The following is a 16748-nucleotide window of genomic DNA, read 5'->3' on the forward strand; positions in this document are numbered from 1 at the left end:
CCGTGCTGCCAGTACTGAGTTAAATAGACTTAGAATAAGGCAGCTTCCAGCATTCCCTTATCATTGCACTTTTCACTCCACCTTCCCTCTCTGTCAACTTAGGCCAGCGCTTGTGGGTCTCACCAACCTAGCGCCCTGTTTTATCCTCCCAGCAACCTTATGAGGCGGGCTGGGCCGTGAGACAAAGAGACTAGCCCAAGGTCACCCAGCGGGCTTCATGGCTCACAGGAAATGTTAGTTCACATCTTCCTGGTTGGAGACCAACCCTTAAACGCAGCCGCCTTTGCCTTTGGGTGCCTGAATGTTGAGTGACTACAACTCCCATCATTCCAGGCTATTAGATTGGCTGTGGAAGATGGGAGTTGAAATCGACAGCATCTGGGGGTCTAAGACAGAATCACTCTGCATGGAAGAACCAAGACACGGGTTCAATTCCTGGAAGCATCTCCAGTTTAAAAACAACAGACATTCTTTCTTTCTCTTTCCCTCCCCCTCCCATTTTTTATTCCCCCCCCCTTCTCTCTCTTTCTGTTCTGTGTTTCTATTCACATTAGCTTTTTAGTCTTGAAAAAGAAATTAATCTTTTCATTTTCCAAATTTCAATAAAATCCATTCTTTAAATAGGACCAGGTGGCAGAAGTGGGATTGGGGCAAGGACCCTTCTCTCTGCCTGAGATCTTGCGGGGCGTTAAGGCTGCCTCCTGCTCCTTCCTCCTAGCCTGGAAACCCTCGCGGGGACTCACAGCGGAAGTCGTGGTAGAACTTCAAGGGGGGCATGTTCCTCTCCACCGAGACGCCCCCCCAGGGCGGCCCCAGCTTCAGCACCTGCCGCCGGCGGGAGCAAGGCTGGCCCCGCTGCTCTGCCCCGGCCAGACGCCCCGAGAGCCGCCAGTCCCGGATCTCAAACAGGTAGCGGGGGTAATCGCGGATCCGCACTGCAAAGTCAAGAGGTGAAGCGTCAGGAAAGGGCAGGTGAAGTGACCCAGGGGATGTAGGAGCAACAGCCCCCCCTGGAGGGAGGCTGCAGCATTTGCGGCTTTTTGGAGAAAATGCGAGGAAGAGGCAGAAATTTATAAAACGATGAAAGAATTTCTCCAGAGAAATTGGAGAGGGGAAAGTTTTCCTCCCTTTTCTCATAACACCGGGACAAGTTAAAAAGATCTGGGACAAGTTAAAAAAAAAAGGACTTGTACAGGGTTAAACTGTGGAACTTCCTCCCACAGGAGGCCACCAAGCTAGGTAAAGGTAAAGGTACCCCTGACCATTAGGTCCAGTCGTGGGTGACTCTGGGGTTGTGGCACTCATCTCGCTTTACTGGCCGAGGGAGCCTGCGTACAGCTTCTGGGTCATGTGGCCAGCATGACTAAGCCGCTTCTGGTGAACCAGAGCAGCACACGGAAACGCCGTTTACCTTCCCGCCGGACTGGTACCTATTTATCTACTTGCACTTTGACGTGCTTTCGAACTGCTAGGTGGGCAGGAGCAGGGGCCGAGCAACGGGAGCTCACCCCGTCGCAGGGATTTGAACCACCGACCTTCTGATTGGCAAGCCCTAGGCTAGATGGCTTTAAAAGAGGATTAGGTGCATTCATGGAAGGGGTGGGTGGCTATCGAGGTCTACCAGCCATGGTGGCTCTGCTCTACCTTCACAGCTGGAGGCAGCAATGATTCAGAATACCAGTTGCTGGAAACAAGGGGTGGGGGAAATTGCTCTTGTGAATCCTGCTTCCTTGCTTCCCATTGCGGCATCTGGCTGGCCTCTGTGAGAAGAGGATGCTGGACTAGACTGTCCATTGACATGAGGCAGCAGAGCTCTTCTTATGTTCCTAATAGTGTCTCTGAGGATGTACAGAGGGCATCCCCCCCCCAACAGGTACCTACACAATCCATCCCGCATTCTCAAGACAAATGGAGAGGAGGAGTGCAGTGCACACACCCTGAGCTTCTTGGGGAAGAAAGGTGGGGTGTAAATGGAATGATAATAAAGTTTAGAGCGTCGGGTGGTTTATCAGTAATGCTCAACTTATTTATTTGCTTATTGGATTAATGTCCCACAATTTTTCCCCTGAGGAGCTCATGGGTTCCCCCCTCCTCGTTTAATCCCTATGAGGCAGTTGAAGCTGAGAGTCAGTGACTGGCGCCCCCAAGGTCACCCAGAGCACTTCAGTGGGTTTTCAAACCCTGTTCCTCCTCCACACTTTGGCTCTCCCTCAAGATTTATGAGGCTTGATAACAAACCATTAATTAGCTGCAGCTGCCCCCCAAACCCTGCAGTCACCTGAGGAAAGTGCAACATTTGGTTATCAACATCGCGATATATCACCAGCTAAACATCGTGAAATACGGATATTTCACAATAAGGATGGAGCGATGTAGAGGCATTGGGGGGCTTCCCCACATTGTGATTTTTGCATAGCAAGCACATACAGACATTATGATTCACAATATATCGCCAGGTCAAAAAATTCAAAGCCATTATCGTGATATGCACTCAAAACTGGTTTGGGACAATATATTGCCCAGCTCTAACGTGATTTGTGATACACTGCCAGGTCAAAAACTATGAACCCAATATCATGATATGGACTTCAAACCAGTTTTGGACAATCGTACCTTGGAATCTGTTCTGGAAGTCTGTTCGACTTCCAAAATGTTCGGAAACCAAAGCCGCGGAAGCAGTGTTGTACATTCGGGTACCAAAGAACGTTCGCATACAGGAAGACTCACTTCCGGGTTTGCGGCATTTGGGAGCCAAAACGTCTGAGTACCAAGACATTCAGGATCCAAGGTATGATTGTATATCAGCATATTGCCCAGCCCTACTGGGCTCCCTCCCTTCGCAGCCCCTCAAATATCCTCCCCACACGCCCTGGGATGAGGACAGCAAAGCCCCCACGTGCTGGGAACGCCAGGACCTCACCGAAGAAACTGTTAATGCTCCCCTTGACCATGCGGCACCAGTGGGTGATGAGGTCCAGCCCGTCAGCGGGGAAGGGGCTGGTGGCGTCCAGCTCACGGATCTGCCGCAGGACCCTCTCGGCACCGTGGAAGGACTCGTCGGCCAGCGCCACCAGCTCTAGGCCGGCCACAGTCCAAGTGAGGAGGGCTCGGCGCATGGGCGTGTTGCCGTAAAGGCGCTGCGAGCGCTGGATGTAGATCTCGATGTTCTTCTTCTCCAGTGAGGCGTACAGTTCCTCGATCTTGCGGGCTGGCAGCAGCTCCCCATGCTGCTTGCGCAGGGCGGCCACCTTGGCATCGAGAAGGTGCAGCCGCTTGGCGCTCTCCTTGCTCTCGTCCTTCATCAGTTCGTAGTTGTCGCGCAGCTTCACCTCAAAGACGTCATCCAGGAAGACCCAGGAGAACTGCTGGACTTTCAGCAGCAGGTCTGGAGGGAGCCGGGAGCCGGGGATTTCTCCAGCGCCGCTTCTGCCATGGAGGCCCTTGAGCCACTTCTGGATGCCCAGGGCTTCATCCAGGGTGGCTGAGAAGTCGTACTGGTAGGGGAACTCCACCGCCACGCTGGCGCATGACAGGGCCCAGACGCGGTTGCGCAGCGTGCTCAGGGAGGGGAACGGCCCTCGGTGCAGGATCATCTCCTCCAGTTCGGGGACGGCTTGCAGCTCAACCTCCTTCAAGACAAAGATGCTGTTGCCGTCAAAGCCGGCCGCCAGCCCTGGGCAGTAGGCATGCAGAGACGTGCCGTGGCGGTTGAGCAGGAGGCGCTCGGCCGCCAGGCTCAGGTAGTGCATCTCTGAGACAAAGGCCGTGGCCTTGAGGGAGCTGAGCTCCAGTGTCAGGGTCAGCAGGCGCCGAGGAGGGGAGCTGGCCTCAGGGGAACTCCCCTCAGCGGTGGCGGGGTGGCCGTCAGCGGGCAGGGCAGCCCTCGGCGTGGACAGCAGGTCCCGCAGGGTCTCGTAAGAGTGCAAAGTGGACAGGAGGTGCTGGAAGAGGTACATGTGGTTGGCGGGGCTCCAGAGGATGGTCAGGCTCTCGCCGCACTGGACCTGGCGGAGGAGAAGGGCAGACGCGTCAGGCAGGAAAGAGGAGAGAGAGAAGGCAACCCCGTCCCCCAAAACGCGGGGGAAGAAGTGGCTGAACAGTGGAAGATTCGGGACAGAGAAGAGAAAGGACATCTTCATGCAGTGTGGAGTTAAACTGTGGAACTCACTGCTGTTGCAGGAGGCGGTGATGGACCACCAACTGGTATGACTTGATTTAAAGAGGATTGGGTAAATTCATGGAGGAGGAAGAGAACTTAGCCTCTGGAAGCTGTGGTGGGGAGAGGGCTCTTGCTGGTTTCCCACGGGGGCATCTGGTCGGGCACTGTGGGAAGAGGATGCTGCGCCAGGTAGGCCATGGGCCTGATCCAGCAGGCTCTCCTGAGGTTCTTTTGTGCTCTTGATAGTATCAGGGTGTGATGGCTGGGACTGGGGCTCAGACTCGGAGCCAGACGAGTCTCAGCCCGCACCGGATCCTCTGCCTCAGGCAGCATCCGAACCTAGTCTGGGGCCTGATTCTGAAGAGCCCCAGTCTGCACAGGTTCCCCTGCAACTAGCACCAGCCGGGCTGAGTCAGGGGCCTGAGCCTGCCCTGGCTCCAGATGCGGGGATGACCTCATTGCCCTCTGCTGGGCAATCACGTACAGCTGCTCCACAACCAGTTGGGTCAAGAGAGGCTGAGGCGGCCCCTGGGTCTAGTAACCCACCGACATCTCTCGAGCTGCAGAGACTGAGGTCTGAGAGAAGGAGAGACCTGAGTACTTGCAGGAGGAGTGCTCGCCTTCGGGTGAGACAGGGAGGTGAGTCACCGGGGGATCAGGACCGGCCGTTACCCCGTCAGAGATAAAAGGCTGCTGGACCCCGCCCCAGGTTGCAGAAGCAACATTGCTGCTTGCTGGAACCTGCCTGAGACCCTGTGCCTGACCTAGCCCAGTTTCCTGCTTTGGCCCTGCTGGACTGACTCTTCGTTGAATCCTTGGATTTGGGACAGGACCTGGACCGTGTGGCTCAGATTAATCCCCGGGCCCAGCACACAGGGAAACCACAGAAGGGGAGGGTTAATCCCTGCTGCAGGGGGAAGTGATGGCCCCCAACTTGGATGGCTTTAAAAGAAGATTGGACAACTCCATAGAGGAAGAGCAAACTATTAATGGTTCCTAGCCAGGATGGCTCTGCTCTGCCTGAACAGAGGCAGCCATGCTTCTGAATCCCAGTTGCTGGAAACAGCAGGAGGAGAGAGGGCTCCTGCGCTCAGGTCCTGCTTGGGAGCTTCGCATGGGGCCATATGGCTGTCCATTGTAAGAACAGGAGGCTGGACTAGATGGGCCCCTGGCCTGATCCAGCAGGCTCTGCTGACGTTTCTATGAAACCTCCAGGTCCAGAAGCAGTCTATCTCGATTGCCAAGTTCTGAGGGGGCATTTGACCACAGCGCAAGGTAGGCCCCCTTTGGCTCAATCCAGGAGGGCTCCTCTTATGTCCTTATGTGCATCAATAGTAATTATAACAACAAAATAAAAAGTGTATACCGCCCTTCATCCAAAAATCTCAGGGCAGGCCACAAAATAAAAATACAGCTGTACCTTGGTTTTCAAACATTTTGGCTCCCAAACGCCACAAACCCAGAAGTGAGTGTTCCGGTTTGCGAACTATTTTTGGAAGCTGAACATCCAATGGGGCTTCCGATTGGCTGCAGAAGCCTCCTGCAGCCAATCAGAAGCCGTGCTTTGGTTTTCAAACGTTTTGGAAGTCGGACGGACCTCCGGAACGGATTCCGTTCGACTTCCAGGGTACGACTGTACAGGTAAAAGCACAAATAAATAGTTAAATCTGAATAACACCCCCCCCCCCCGTGTTGATGCCCCTTCTCCCAAGGTCCCAGGTGAGCAGGGAATTGCTGCCCGCCTCCCCCTCCCCGCTTGACAAAGGTGGGCGGTGGTACCTCCAGGGAGCGGATGCTGCTCCGATAGGTGAGGGAGAGGCTGGAGAGGTCGGCCAGGGGGCTGGGGATGGCGGGGGCTTTGCAGCAGGGCTGCATCTTCTCTGTGATGCTCTTCACCAAGGCCAGCGCCACCCCCTGGACACTGATGGTACAGCTTTCAGCACTGCCCAACATGGTCAGGGTGTCCAGCCTGGCCTCTGTGGCCCCTGGTGGGGGGGGAGAGAAGAAGAGGGAGGGAGGCAGAATGGATGGCACGCCGGTCAAGCTCCATTTATTTATTCATGATATGATTACCTTATTGTATTATTAGGATTAATATCTTTAATAACAACCCGTCCTTCAACCCGTCCAAGCAATGTTAGAAACAGTTGCTAACAGCTCACAATCAGTTTTTTTTGTTTTTTGTTTTGTTTTGTTTCATGTTCTGGGAACCGCAGTTTGCTCTTGGTGCTGGGAATTGTAGCTTCATGAAGGGCAAACTACAGTTCCCATGATTCTTTTTTTGGGGAGCGGATGCTTTAAATTTATCTTATTTATTTCATAATTTACAGACCTCTTGATTGTAAAAAACACACACCAAACAAACCTCAAAGCAGTTTACAAAAAGAATAATAGTAATAATAAATCATTCAAAATCAGTATCAAGAAATGATTAAAATCAGCTAAAAAGCAGATTAAAAGACAGGTCACTTTCTATATAGCCAGGAGAGGCTTTGCAAAGGTGCCTTCCTGGTGTCAAGAGGCAGGGAGTTCCAAAGGAAGGGGGTGCTGCAGCTCTAAATGACTGAAAATGATTTCTCCCTCTCTTGTAACACTAGAACTCAGAGATCCATTGAAGATGAATGTTGGGGACAAACAGGACAGATGAAAGGAAATCCTTCTTCATGCTGCACTGAGTTCAAATTTGGAACTCACTCACTTGTGTTCCTAAGGAACGGTGCCCCAGTGGCTCACTGAGACCCATCTCCAGCTTTCCCCAGTCCTGTCTGACTTTGGGGGCAGAAACAGCCTCCACTGCACCCCAAGGCTCTTGTCCCACCCCCAGCACTCACCGGCCAGGCTGGACAGAGTGAAGAGGTTGACGTCCTCCACCTTCAGGTCAACCTTCCAGAGGACCCCCAGCTCCTCCCCAATGGAAAGAGCTGCCTCCTCCTCCTCTGGGCATCCCAGGGTCTCCTCCATCCTCTGGGGGCGCCAGAGGGACAGCACCCTGGAGAGGCACTCGGAGCAGGTGTCCGAAGACTCCACCTGCAGCCCGCGGAGGGTGCAGTCCAGGAAGAGGGTGTCAGCGTGGGTGCTGGAGGTGCCCAGAGGCTGGTTGTAGCTGCCCTGCGGAAGAGGCCAGAAATGAGTCACTGGGACATTGTGATCCCAGGCAGCGGCCATGAGGACTAGCATCTTGGTTTCGTTTTTGGGGGGTAGAGACCACTTTAGAATCGTGAGGTCCAGAATCTTATTTTCTCTTCAGGAAAGGGCGACAGCTCAGGGCAGAGCGCCTGGTCTGCATGCAGAAAGGTCCTGGGTTCCCCGAACGCCATCTCCAGGTAGGGCTGGGAGAATCCCCCACCTGCAGCCTTGGAGAGCTGCTGCCAGTCCGTGTAGACAATACTGAGCTAAACAGGCTTGGTTAAAGGCAGCTTCTTAATGTTCCTTTAAAAATTTAGAAACGAGGGCAAAAACTTGCTTTTGGGGGGAAGGAGTTGTAGCTCAGAGCTCCTGCTGTGCACACAGAAGGTCTCAGGCTCAATCCCCAGAATTTCTAGGGATGGATGAGCCCCCAAGACGCCAGAGAGCTACTGCCAGTCAGTGTAGACAATACTGAACTGGCCTGACTCCTGCATTCCCTCCTACAGCTTTTGCTTCGCAGGGGGAAATCAAAGCTATGCTCTCCCTGAATATTCACGGAGGTGGCAACTTAGATTAGCACCTTCACTTTTCTCTCTCTCGCTTGCTTCTCTCCCCCCCAAAAAACCCACCTGTTCTCAGCTCTTTTGCCCCCAACAAAAATGGGACAGGAGATGCAAGATTGTCTGTGCCCTGGGATGCAGCAGGGATGGCAAGGCCTGCAGAAAAATGGGGTGGGACAGCCCCGGGATGCAACGGTGGGGAGGCCCTGAGCTGCACGGAGGGGGGTTGGCACCCAAGCCGGACCCTGCCAGAAACCTCCCAGAATCTGTGCCAAGCCCCTTCCCCCCACCCCACCCCACCCCACCCTGCTCTCTCTGCCCAAGCCCTGTCCCCTCATTCACTTGCAGATTGAAGGAGTCGAGGATGAGGGCCTCTCCCCAGACGTGCATGTTGGGCGGGTGGGGGGCGCGCTGGATGTGGGAGTCAGCCCCCACACGCCAGCAGAGGTGGTCGACTGCCAGGACGGCTCGCTGGTGGACGCTCTGCGGACGCAGGTGCTGGTAATCTAGAAGGCAGGGGGAGGAAGGGAGAGGGAGAGGGAGAGGGAGAGGGAGAGAGGGAGAGAGAGAGAGAGAGAGAGAGAGAGAGAGAGAGAGAAAGAGGAAGGGAGGGAAATTGTCCACAAACTGCTGGGAAAATTCCCCAACTTTTTCTCCCCAAAGCTACAGGAGATTGCTGGTCTTTGCGGACCCCTTAAACAACAGTTCCCAAAGTGGGCGGTATCATGGGTTTACTTGGGGGTTATGCGAAGAGGCAAGGGGGTGGCAGGGGGCAGGCTGCAGGTGTCAATGACCACCCAACTTTGAAAGCTGGCATCACTCGATCAGGTTTCTGATCTATTTGTTGCATTTATATCCCACCTTTTTTCTCCAAGGAGTTCAAGGTGGTGCGCATGGTCCCCCCCCCTTTAATCCCTCACAACAACCCTACGAGAAAGGACAGGCCAAAAGTGAATGACTCTCCCAAGGTCACACCCCGGGAAAGCTTCAAGGGCAAGTGGGAGGATCCGAACCCTGGTCTCTCGCAGGTCCTAGACCGATGCTCCAAAAACTGCTCCACCCTGGCTCCCCATTAAAATAAATGGTTTTAATTTGTTTTGGAATCAATGCACAATTAATTGTGGCTGTTCTGAATTTCATTGCATTATCATCTCAGGCTCCAGAGCAGCCGACAGATTTGTTGTTTTGAACGAAAAGGAAGCAAGTCCTTTCACGCAGATCAAAACCCTTAAAAGAATTGCCATTAAAAACGTCTGAGATTGGTTACAGTCACAGATGCATCGCAAAAGCAATAAATTAGAAACAGTCAAAACTTTTGAACAACTGTTTTAAAGCTTTATATCTAGGCATGCCAGTTTGCTAAATTTATAGTATTATTTTTGAAAATAATATCTATCTATCGTTGCAAAGGGACGATCCCAGTTTTGTTTTGTTTTTAAAAAGAGGCCAGTCCCCAGTGAATTGCAGGGGTTAGGCTACGATTCTAACTACTACTACTATGAGCCTAACCCCTGCAATAGTAGTAGTAGTTGTTGTTTATTACATTTACATAACACCCTATACACGCAGGTCTCAGGGTGGTTTGCAGGATTAAATCACAAAATACACAATCCTTACCTAGGGAGACGGAGTTCAGGACCAAGGCAAATGGTGGGGTGTCCCCCAGCTGCACAGATACACTGACATTGGAGACAGAGGCACTGAGGATAATGGTGGCCAGGATCTGCGGCATCCTAAATGGGGGAGAAATGGGTGTCGCTCTGCACTGGATCTGCAACCTCACCAGAGATGCCATATTTGAGGAAGGGTGGGGTGATGGACCCAAGGCTCCTTTGGCGGCTCTGCTGCAGCAGGCCAGCTCCATCAGGCCTCCTCCTCTCCCCCCAACTGTCGCCTGGGGGCCCCCATCCCACCAGGCTGCCTCAGTGAGAAAGGCAGGAAGCACTCCATCAGCTCTGCTGAAGTAGCAGGGGGTTGGACTAGATGACCCTTGGGTCTCCCTTCCAACTCTGCAATTCTGCAATTCTATGAAAGCCCAGCTCCTTCAAGCACCCCCTGCCCCTGAACTGTGCCACCTTGTCATTATAAAAAAACCTGGTACCTGAGCTTGCTTCTTTCCTCTACCCTCCTCGGCCCTTTTCCTTCGTGTGTCATGTATTTTATATCATAAGCCTGCAGGCAGGGAGTGCCTTGCTTTATGGGACTGAATGCAAACCACTCAGGGAGACTTTTCGGCTGAAGAGGGGGTGCAAATATCCAGAGTGCTGCCATGTGGATGGTGGAGCAAGCTTGTTTTCTGCTGCTCTGGAGGGGAGGACCGATGGATTAAAATGAGAAGAAAGGAGATTCCAACTACATCTTTGGAAGAACAGACGGTGAGAGCTGTTCGCCCGTGGAACGGACTCCCTCGGAAAGTGGTGGGCTCTCCTTCACTTTAAACAGAGGCCATCTGGCCATCTGTCAGGGATTATTGGGCCGCAATTCCTGCGTGGCAGCGGGTTGGGCTAGGTGACCCCGTGGTGCCCCTTCCAACACCACAAATCTATGCTCCAAATAAATAAATCTGATTTTGTGAACTGCCCTGAGGCCTGCGGGTATAAGGTGGCATACACATTTCATAAATAATAATAATTGCAATAATAAATAAGTAGCAGGGCTTCGGGCGCGGAGGGAGGGGGGGAAGAGACCCTGACCTCCTGTTGCTGTTCCTGGTGGGGGCCGGGGCCCCCTCCTCTTTCCGCGCCAGAGCCAGCATGCTCAGCCAGTGGGAGAACTCCTGGTGGCGGTAGTGGACAATGCAGGTGTTGAGCACCACGGCGACCGAGATGTCAATGGCCATGACCTACAGATGGGTGAGAGAGGAGGAGTGCCATTGGCAGCGCGGTGTGGCAGGGGGTTGGGCTAGATGACCTTTGGGGGTCCCATCCAACTACAGCAAGAGAAGCACTTGCCTGCAAGGTGGCTTTCAGCAGGCTGAGGCAGACGATCCGCTGGCGGCTCTGAGAGAGCAGGAGCCCATCTGCGGGGAGAGAAAAGAAAAGAAGAGGGGCTTTGTCGGGGTTGTGGGTGGCCGAGTCTCCCATGCCCTCCTGTGATCGGATTTACGTTCCTTGTGAAAGAGCCCTCCTAGGCAGCTCACCTAGAGAGCGGGGGGCGCATTCCACTCTGGGGGGGGGCGGTGCAAAGGGGGGCAGGGCAAGGGATGACACATTTCACCCCTTCTTGAGGCTGGCTGGTCTCCTCCCTTGAGGAAACTCCAAAGTAGGGAGTACAAATGACAGTGCAGACATTCAGTATATAAAAATAATGAATGAAAGCAAGGGCCAAGCTGGATCGAGACACATCAAAGAAGTGTTTCAGCTAAACGTGTTGCAAACATTGTATGAGAAATCAGGTGAGCAAAAACAAAACTCCACAGCGCCATCTGCTGTCACAGTGTTAGAATACTTAAACAACGCACATACAGTCGTACAGTCATACCTCATGTTGCGTCCGCTTCAGGTTGCGTTTTTGCGGGTTGTGGACTGCCAAAACCCGGAAGTACCGGAACGGGTTACTTCTGGGTTTTGTCAGTTGCACGTGCGCAGAAGCGCTAAATTGTCCTTTGCGCATGCACAGAAGCGCCGAATCACAACCCGCACATGTGGGTTGTGAACGCTGCGGGTTGCGAACGTGCATCCTGCATGGATCACGTTCACAACCTGAGCGTCCACTGTACCTCCATTTATGTAACCCTCTAGTTGCGTAAACCTCAGGCTGCACACGCAGCAAACCCAGAAGTTTTACCAGGGTTCGCCGTGCGCACATGCGCAGAAGCGGTGCTTAGGTTACGGAAACATCAGGATCTGACCGGACCTCCGGAACGGATCCCGTCCGCAATCGGAGATACCACTGTACTGTAAAGCACTTTTTCTTTGCCAATGTAGCTGAGTAGCCAGTGAGCAGAGTGGCCTACGGAGAGAGGGTGTGGCTAAAGAGGAGGCGTGTCCTGAAGAGAGGATGTGGCTAAGGAGAGGTGTGACCTAGGGGAGAGGGTGTGGCTGAGGAGGAGGCATAGCCTAGGAAGTGTCATGAGGGCCGGAGAAAGAGGCTCTAAGTGCACACCATGTGCCCTACTGTTCCTCTGCCCTCCTCTTACTACTTTCCTCCAAGCACTTGCCTTCCAGCGTGAGTTCGAGGCTCATCTGGGGTAGGTCGCAGGTGGGCGTGAAGCTGCGGAGAGGGATCTGCTCCCCGTCACACTGGTACGCAAAGTGCAGCAGCTTCAGGGTCCAGGTGAGATGCCTGCAACGGAGACGACAATGGAATGGAAGCTCCCTTCAATATACCAAGTGGGACTCTTTGCCCATCTAGCTCCGTGGTGCCTACTCTGACTGGCAGCAGTTCTGCCATGACTCCAGGAAGGGGGTCTCTCTCCCAGCCCCAAATGCAGAAGCCAGGATTGAGCCCAGGACCTTCTGAGCTAAGTTGAAATCAAGATTCCCCTCTTCATGGCTTTGAATTAAAGGTTTTGCATCCAGGAACAGGGGCTCCCTGAACCCCCCCACTCCCCGTTACCTCTTCTGGCTGTTCATAGAGAGCACCAGGCTGGTGTTCTGCAGCTCCACCTTCACCCGGCAGGGCACGTACTTCAGGCTAGCCAGGCTCAGCATCGAGGGGCGCAGCTCAACGGCCGTGGCGGGGTCTGGAAGGAGGGGAAAGAGCCATGCATGAGAGGCTCATGGGCCTCTCGAACCCAAGACACTCGCTCGAGGGCACCCCACCTGAGGAACGGAGGAGAGACAGACCCCTCTCCCAGCTCTCTCCCTCCCTCCCTCTCTTGTGCACTTGCCAGTTTCAGGGTAGAGAACTACAGACCCTTGCACCCTGTGCCAAACCGCCTCCCACCGCAGCTGGTTCCTTCAACCATAACACCAACCACTCATTTGGAAGCGACCCGCTGAAAACGGAAGCAGCATTTCTGCCTGTTAGGGTTTGGGGTCAGGACACCAGGCGCCCTTTCCAATGGCGGGGCAAGAAAGTATACTTCGCTCAACTAGGAGGAGCGGGGTGTTCACCCCAGGTGAGCAGGTGAGTTGCAAATTGTGCCTGAGCTCTGGGAAGCCAAAGAACAGGAGGAGGAGGAAGGAGCCCACCCTCAGCCCTTTGAGGTCCCCCTCAAACACCCTTGAGAGCCCAGAGTTCTCGACCTGCCGTATCTCCGCCTCCGACGCGCCGCAGCAGCTCGCTGTGGAAGAGTCCCTCATGCAGCTCGGCGTGGAAGCTCCAGACGCCCACCTCCAGGCCACAGAGCTGCCACTTCCTCAGGCGCAAGTCCAGGGAGATGGTGAGGGCCAGTGACAGCTCAGCCAGGCAGGCATCGGCCTGCAGGGGAGAGGGAGAAGGAGGAATCCGCCATGGGGGAGATGCATTTCTGCCTGTTAAGGCTGGACGATAGATCAATGTATTGACCAAAGCCGATTTGAAATCCGTAGCATGGTATCGGTTTCATAATTTTGGACCTGGCAATATATTGCAACTCATGATGTGTGTTGTTTAGACAAGTCAGCCTGGAAACTTGGAAAGCTGGTGTAAATTGCACAGTCATACCTCGGGTTACAGACGCTTCAGCGTTTTTTCGGGTTACGGACCGCCGAAACCCGGAAGTACTGGAACAGGTTACTTCCAGGTTTCAGCGGTCACACATGCACAGAAGCGCTAACTCACGCTTTGTGCATGCGCAGAAGTGCCAAATCGCAACCTGCGTGTGCGCAGATGCGCCGCTGCGGGTTGCAAACGTGCATCCCGCACTGATCATGTTCGCAACCCGAGTGTCCACTATAATCTGTTTTTATTCGACTGCTATTTTAACTTTTGGAAAGTCTTAGGTTGTTGTTTTTCTTTTACTTATTGACTTTTTTTTTTGCAAACTGTTTTGAGGCTGGTGGCTGTTTTAACACCCAAGTGCTGTATATGAATCAATAAAACATGCAGGCCTGAGAAAGGCAGGAGCCCTTGGGGAGAGGGAAGGTTGCAGCTGATAGTGATTGGTCAGAAGTTGGGCATTCAGCATCCTTGATCCTAGGCTGCGGGACATGCATCCAGCAGAGATGCAACAGGCACCCTCTCACTTTCAACTTCTGGGCATCTCTAGAAGACCCAGACCTATGCAGTTACTTCTAATTATGCTTTTAAAGAAAATCACTTTCTTTTATATCTTGGTGCTGGACACTGCTGTGTCTTATCCTACAGACTGGCAGTCCGGAAACACTTTTACAAATAAATTGACAGAAGCAAGCTCCCAACCACCAGGTGTTTCGCTCACCTCCCCCCCCCTCTGCCTTACCTGCCGGCTGCTTTTCAGGACTTTGCTGTTCACCTGGGAGAAGGTTGCCTCGCAGGCCATGCTGGGGGAGGCAAAAGGGTGGGGGACAAGAGCAATCCAACTCTGAGTGATCAAAGAACAAGAAAAACACTGCAGTGACCCCCACCCACAACTGAGAGATTTATTTGTTAAGAAATAGTACTGCCTTAAGAAGAGGCTGGCTGCTGGAGGAGGCCAGTGGCCTGTCTAGTCCTGTCCCCTCTTCTCACAATGGCTAGGAATCTAGATAGACTGCCTCTGGACCTGTAGGTTCCATAAAAGAACCGAAGAAGAGCCTTCAGGATTAGGCCAGTGGCCCATGAGGTCCAGCTTCCTGTTCTCACTGGGGACAACCAGGTGCCCTTAATCCAAAACCCACAAGCAGGATCTGAGCACAACAGTGCTCTCCAGTTGTTCCCCACTGCTTGGTTTTTGGAGGTAGACTGTCCCTGGGCATGGAGGTTCTGCTGTACCAACAGACCTCAGTAAGAAGAGCTGAATCTGGAGACCCCGGGAAATGAACCCAGAACCTCTTGCATGTTAAGTCAGGTGCTCTGTCCTGAGCTGCGGACCCTTCCCGCAAGGCAGGGCTACAGGTAGCCAAACCACCCCCATAGACTCACCGTCTCCCGTCGCCATCCAGCAGGATCTGTGTCCTGGTCACCTGCACGTGCCACAGGGACTCGGAGGCCGCTGCATGCAGGACCATGACGTTGACCGCCTCCACATGGACAGAGCAGAGCTGGGGAGGGCGCAGAGGGGGGGTGTATGTGAGGAGGCAGAGGTCCAGACCCACCCACCCAGGCTCCCTGCCCAGACCTGAGCACCTCTCACCTGGCTGAGGAGCCGCAGCAGTGAGGGTCCGAGGGAGAGCACCTTGCCTTGCTCAACGCCACCATCTGCTGGGGCCTCCGGAGATGGCAGCCTGGGCGCCTTCTGCAGGTCCACGCGGATGCGCACTTCTCCAAAGCAGAGAGCCAGGTAGCGCCTGCAGATGGAAGGGGTGTGTGAAAATGGGGTCAGGAGCAGGGGGGTGGGGTGCAACTGGAGGTGCACTTGCCTTCCCCCTGCCAACCCTCCCACCGAGAGACAGGATTTCAATGCAAGCAGAGCTAGCCCAGTTCAGTGTCAATACTTAAAGAGGAATTTTTAAGGTGTTTAAAAAGCAGTTTGGGGATTCGTAGGAAACTGACTTCTCCTCTGACATTTGGGTCTGTTTAGCTCAGCACTGTCCGCACTAACTGGCAGCAATGGCTCTCCAAAGGGTCGTGCCCTGTCCCTCTTGGAGATGCCATCAGGGATTCAACCTGGGGCCTTCTCCCAGCAAGCTGCAGCTCCTCCTCTAAGACTGAAAACAAGATTCTAGTCCTCGTGGTTCTCAAGGAAGGGTGGCTTTAAGCAGAGGTACAGGATGCTGCCTTACATTGAATTAGGCCATTGGTCCGTCTAGCTGTTTTGTCTACACTGACTGGCAGAAGCAGCCAGTAGGAAAAGCAGCCAATGGACAGGGCATTGGGAGTTGTAGTTCAGCAGCGTCTGGAGGCCCACAGCCTCCTTTCTGATGTAGGATGGTGGTACAACCATCACCACCAAGCCCTGTTTCCCAGCCCTAACTGGAAATGCTATGAGTCAGCAGAGGTTATTCTAATTTTTTTTTATTTATATATTGCCTTTAAGCAGAAGATCCCACGGCAATGTGCAACATAAATAACATAATTCATGTTATGAATGTGTTCTGGGGCCAAGCAGAGGTTGTAACACCACCCTTCCTCCCCAAATTTGGCCCATAATCCACCAGGGTTCAATATCTGCCCGCTCTGCAGAGTTCCATGCCAGACGAGTGGACGCAGAGAGCATTCCCTGAAGGATTGACTGGTGGGGAAACTACAAGAGGCAGTGTGGTGTAGTGGTTGGAGTGTTGGACTAGGACCTGGGAGACCCGGATTCAAATCTCTCACTTGGCCACAGAGCTCGCTGTGTGTGACCTGGGGCTCTCCCTCTCAGCCTAACCTGTCTCACAGGGTTGTTGTGGGAATTCAAGGACTAGGACCCAGGAGAGACCAGGGTTCAAATCCTCATTGAGCCATCAAGCCCACTGGTTGACCTTAAGCCCAGTTGCTTCCTCTCAGCCTAACCTACCTCACAGGGTTGTTGTGAGGGTGAAATGGGAAGGGCGAAGACAACGTGCGCCACCTTGATATCGTTTGAGCAAAGGCGGAATATGAATGCATTCAATAAATACTCACGGGACATCATGGTTCAGGAGCTTGCTGGAGATCCAGACGCTGTCAATTTCCTAAAACGGCACAGCCAAGAGACACCCATGATGGCTGCATGTACCTCCCAGGTATGTGCCCTCTGCCCCACAGATTCAATGTGGCACACCCACGGCTATCCCCCCCCCCCGGACAAGGTTCAAGGGGCAGCACCAGCTTCGTAGGGCTGAAGCAGGGGAAGAATTGCACAAAACTGCCTCTTGTGTGTGGTTTGCCTAATAATAATAATAATAAAAATAAATAAATTGTATTTGTATCCTGCCCTCCCTGGCCAAGGCCGGGCT

At 53.4% G+C, this 16748-nt stretch overlaps 1 protein-coding gene across 2 annotated transcripts in view; it reads right to left on the reverse strand.

Annotated features, from left to right (window-relative positions):
- BLTP2 (bridge-like lipid transfer protein family member 2) overlaps nucleotides 1-16748 on the reverse strand; it is a 43482-nt gene that overhangs the window by 19441 nt on the left and 7293 nt on the right. Inside the window, exons 3-17 of one of the 2 annotated variants that reach the window (XM_083714983.1) lie at nucleotides 16435-16484; nucleotides 15023-15176; nucleotides 14812-14930; nucleotides 14171-14231; nucleotides 13035-13209; nucleotides 12403-12529; nucleotides 12005-12129; nucleotides 10797-10864; nucleotides 10539-10687; nucleotides 9463-9578; nucleotides 8188-8351; nucleotides 6991-7267; nucleotides 5939-6144; nucleotides 2921-4004; nucleotides 744-935 (exon numbers count right to left, since the gene is read on the reverse strand). In XM_083714983.1, the coding sequence (XP_083571109.1) occupies nucleotides 744-935; nucleotides 2921-4004; nucleotides 5939-6144; nucleotides 6991-7267; nucleotides 8188-8351; nucleotides 9463-9578; nucleotides 10539-10687; nucleotides 10797-10864; nucleotides 12005-12129; nucleotides 12403-12529; nucleotides 13035-13209; nucleotides 14171-14231; nucleotides 14812-14930; nucleotides 15023-15176; nucleotides 16435-16484 (3067 nt within the window). Of the gene's footprint in view, nucleotides 1-743; nucleotides 936-2920; nucleotides 4005-5938; nucleotides 6145-6990; nucleotides 7268-8187; nucleotides 8352-9462; nucleotides 9579-10538; nucleotides 10688-10796; nucleotides 10865-12004; nucleotides 12130-12402; nucleotides 12530-13034; nucleotides 13210-14170; nucleotides 14232-14811; nucleotides 14931-15022; nucleotides 15177-16434; nucleotides 16485-16748 lie in introns of those variants that run through there. The other variant, XM_083714984.1, reaches the window with a different exon arrangement.

Source organism: Podarcis gaigeae, assembly GCF_964106915.1.
Source record: "Podarcis gaigeae genome assembly, chromosome: 15".
Lineage (NCBI taxonomy): Eukaryota > Metazoa > Chordata > Lepidosauria > Squamata > Lacertidae > Podarcis > Podarcis gaigeae.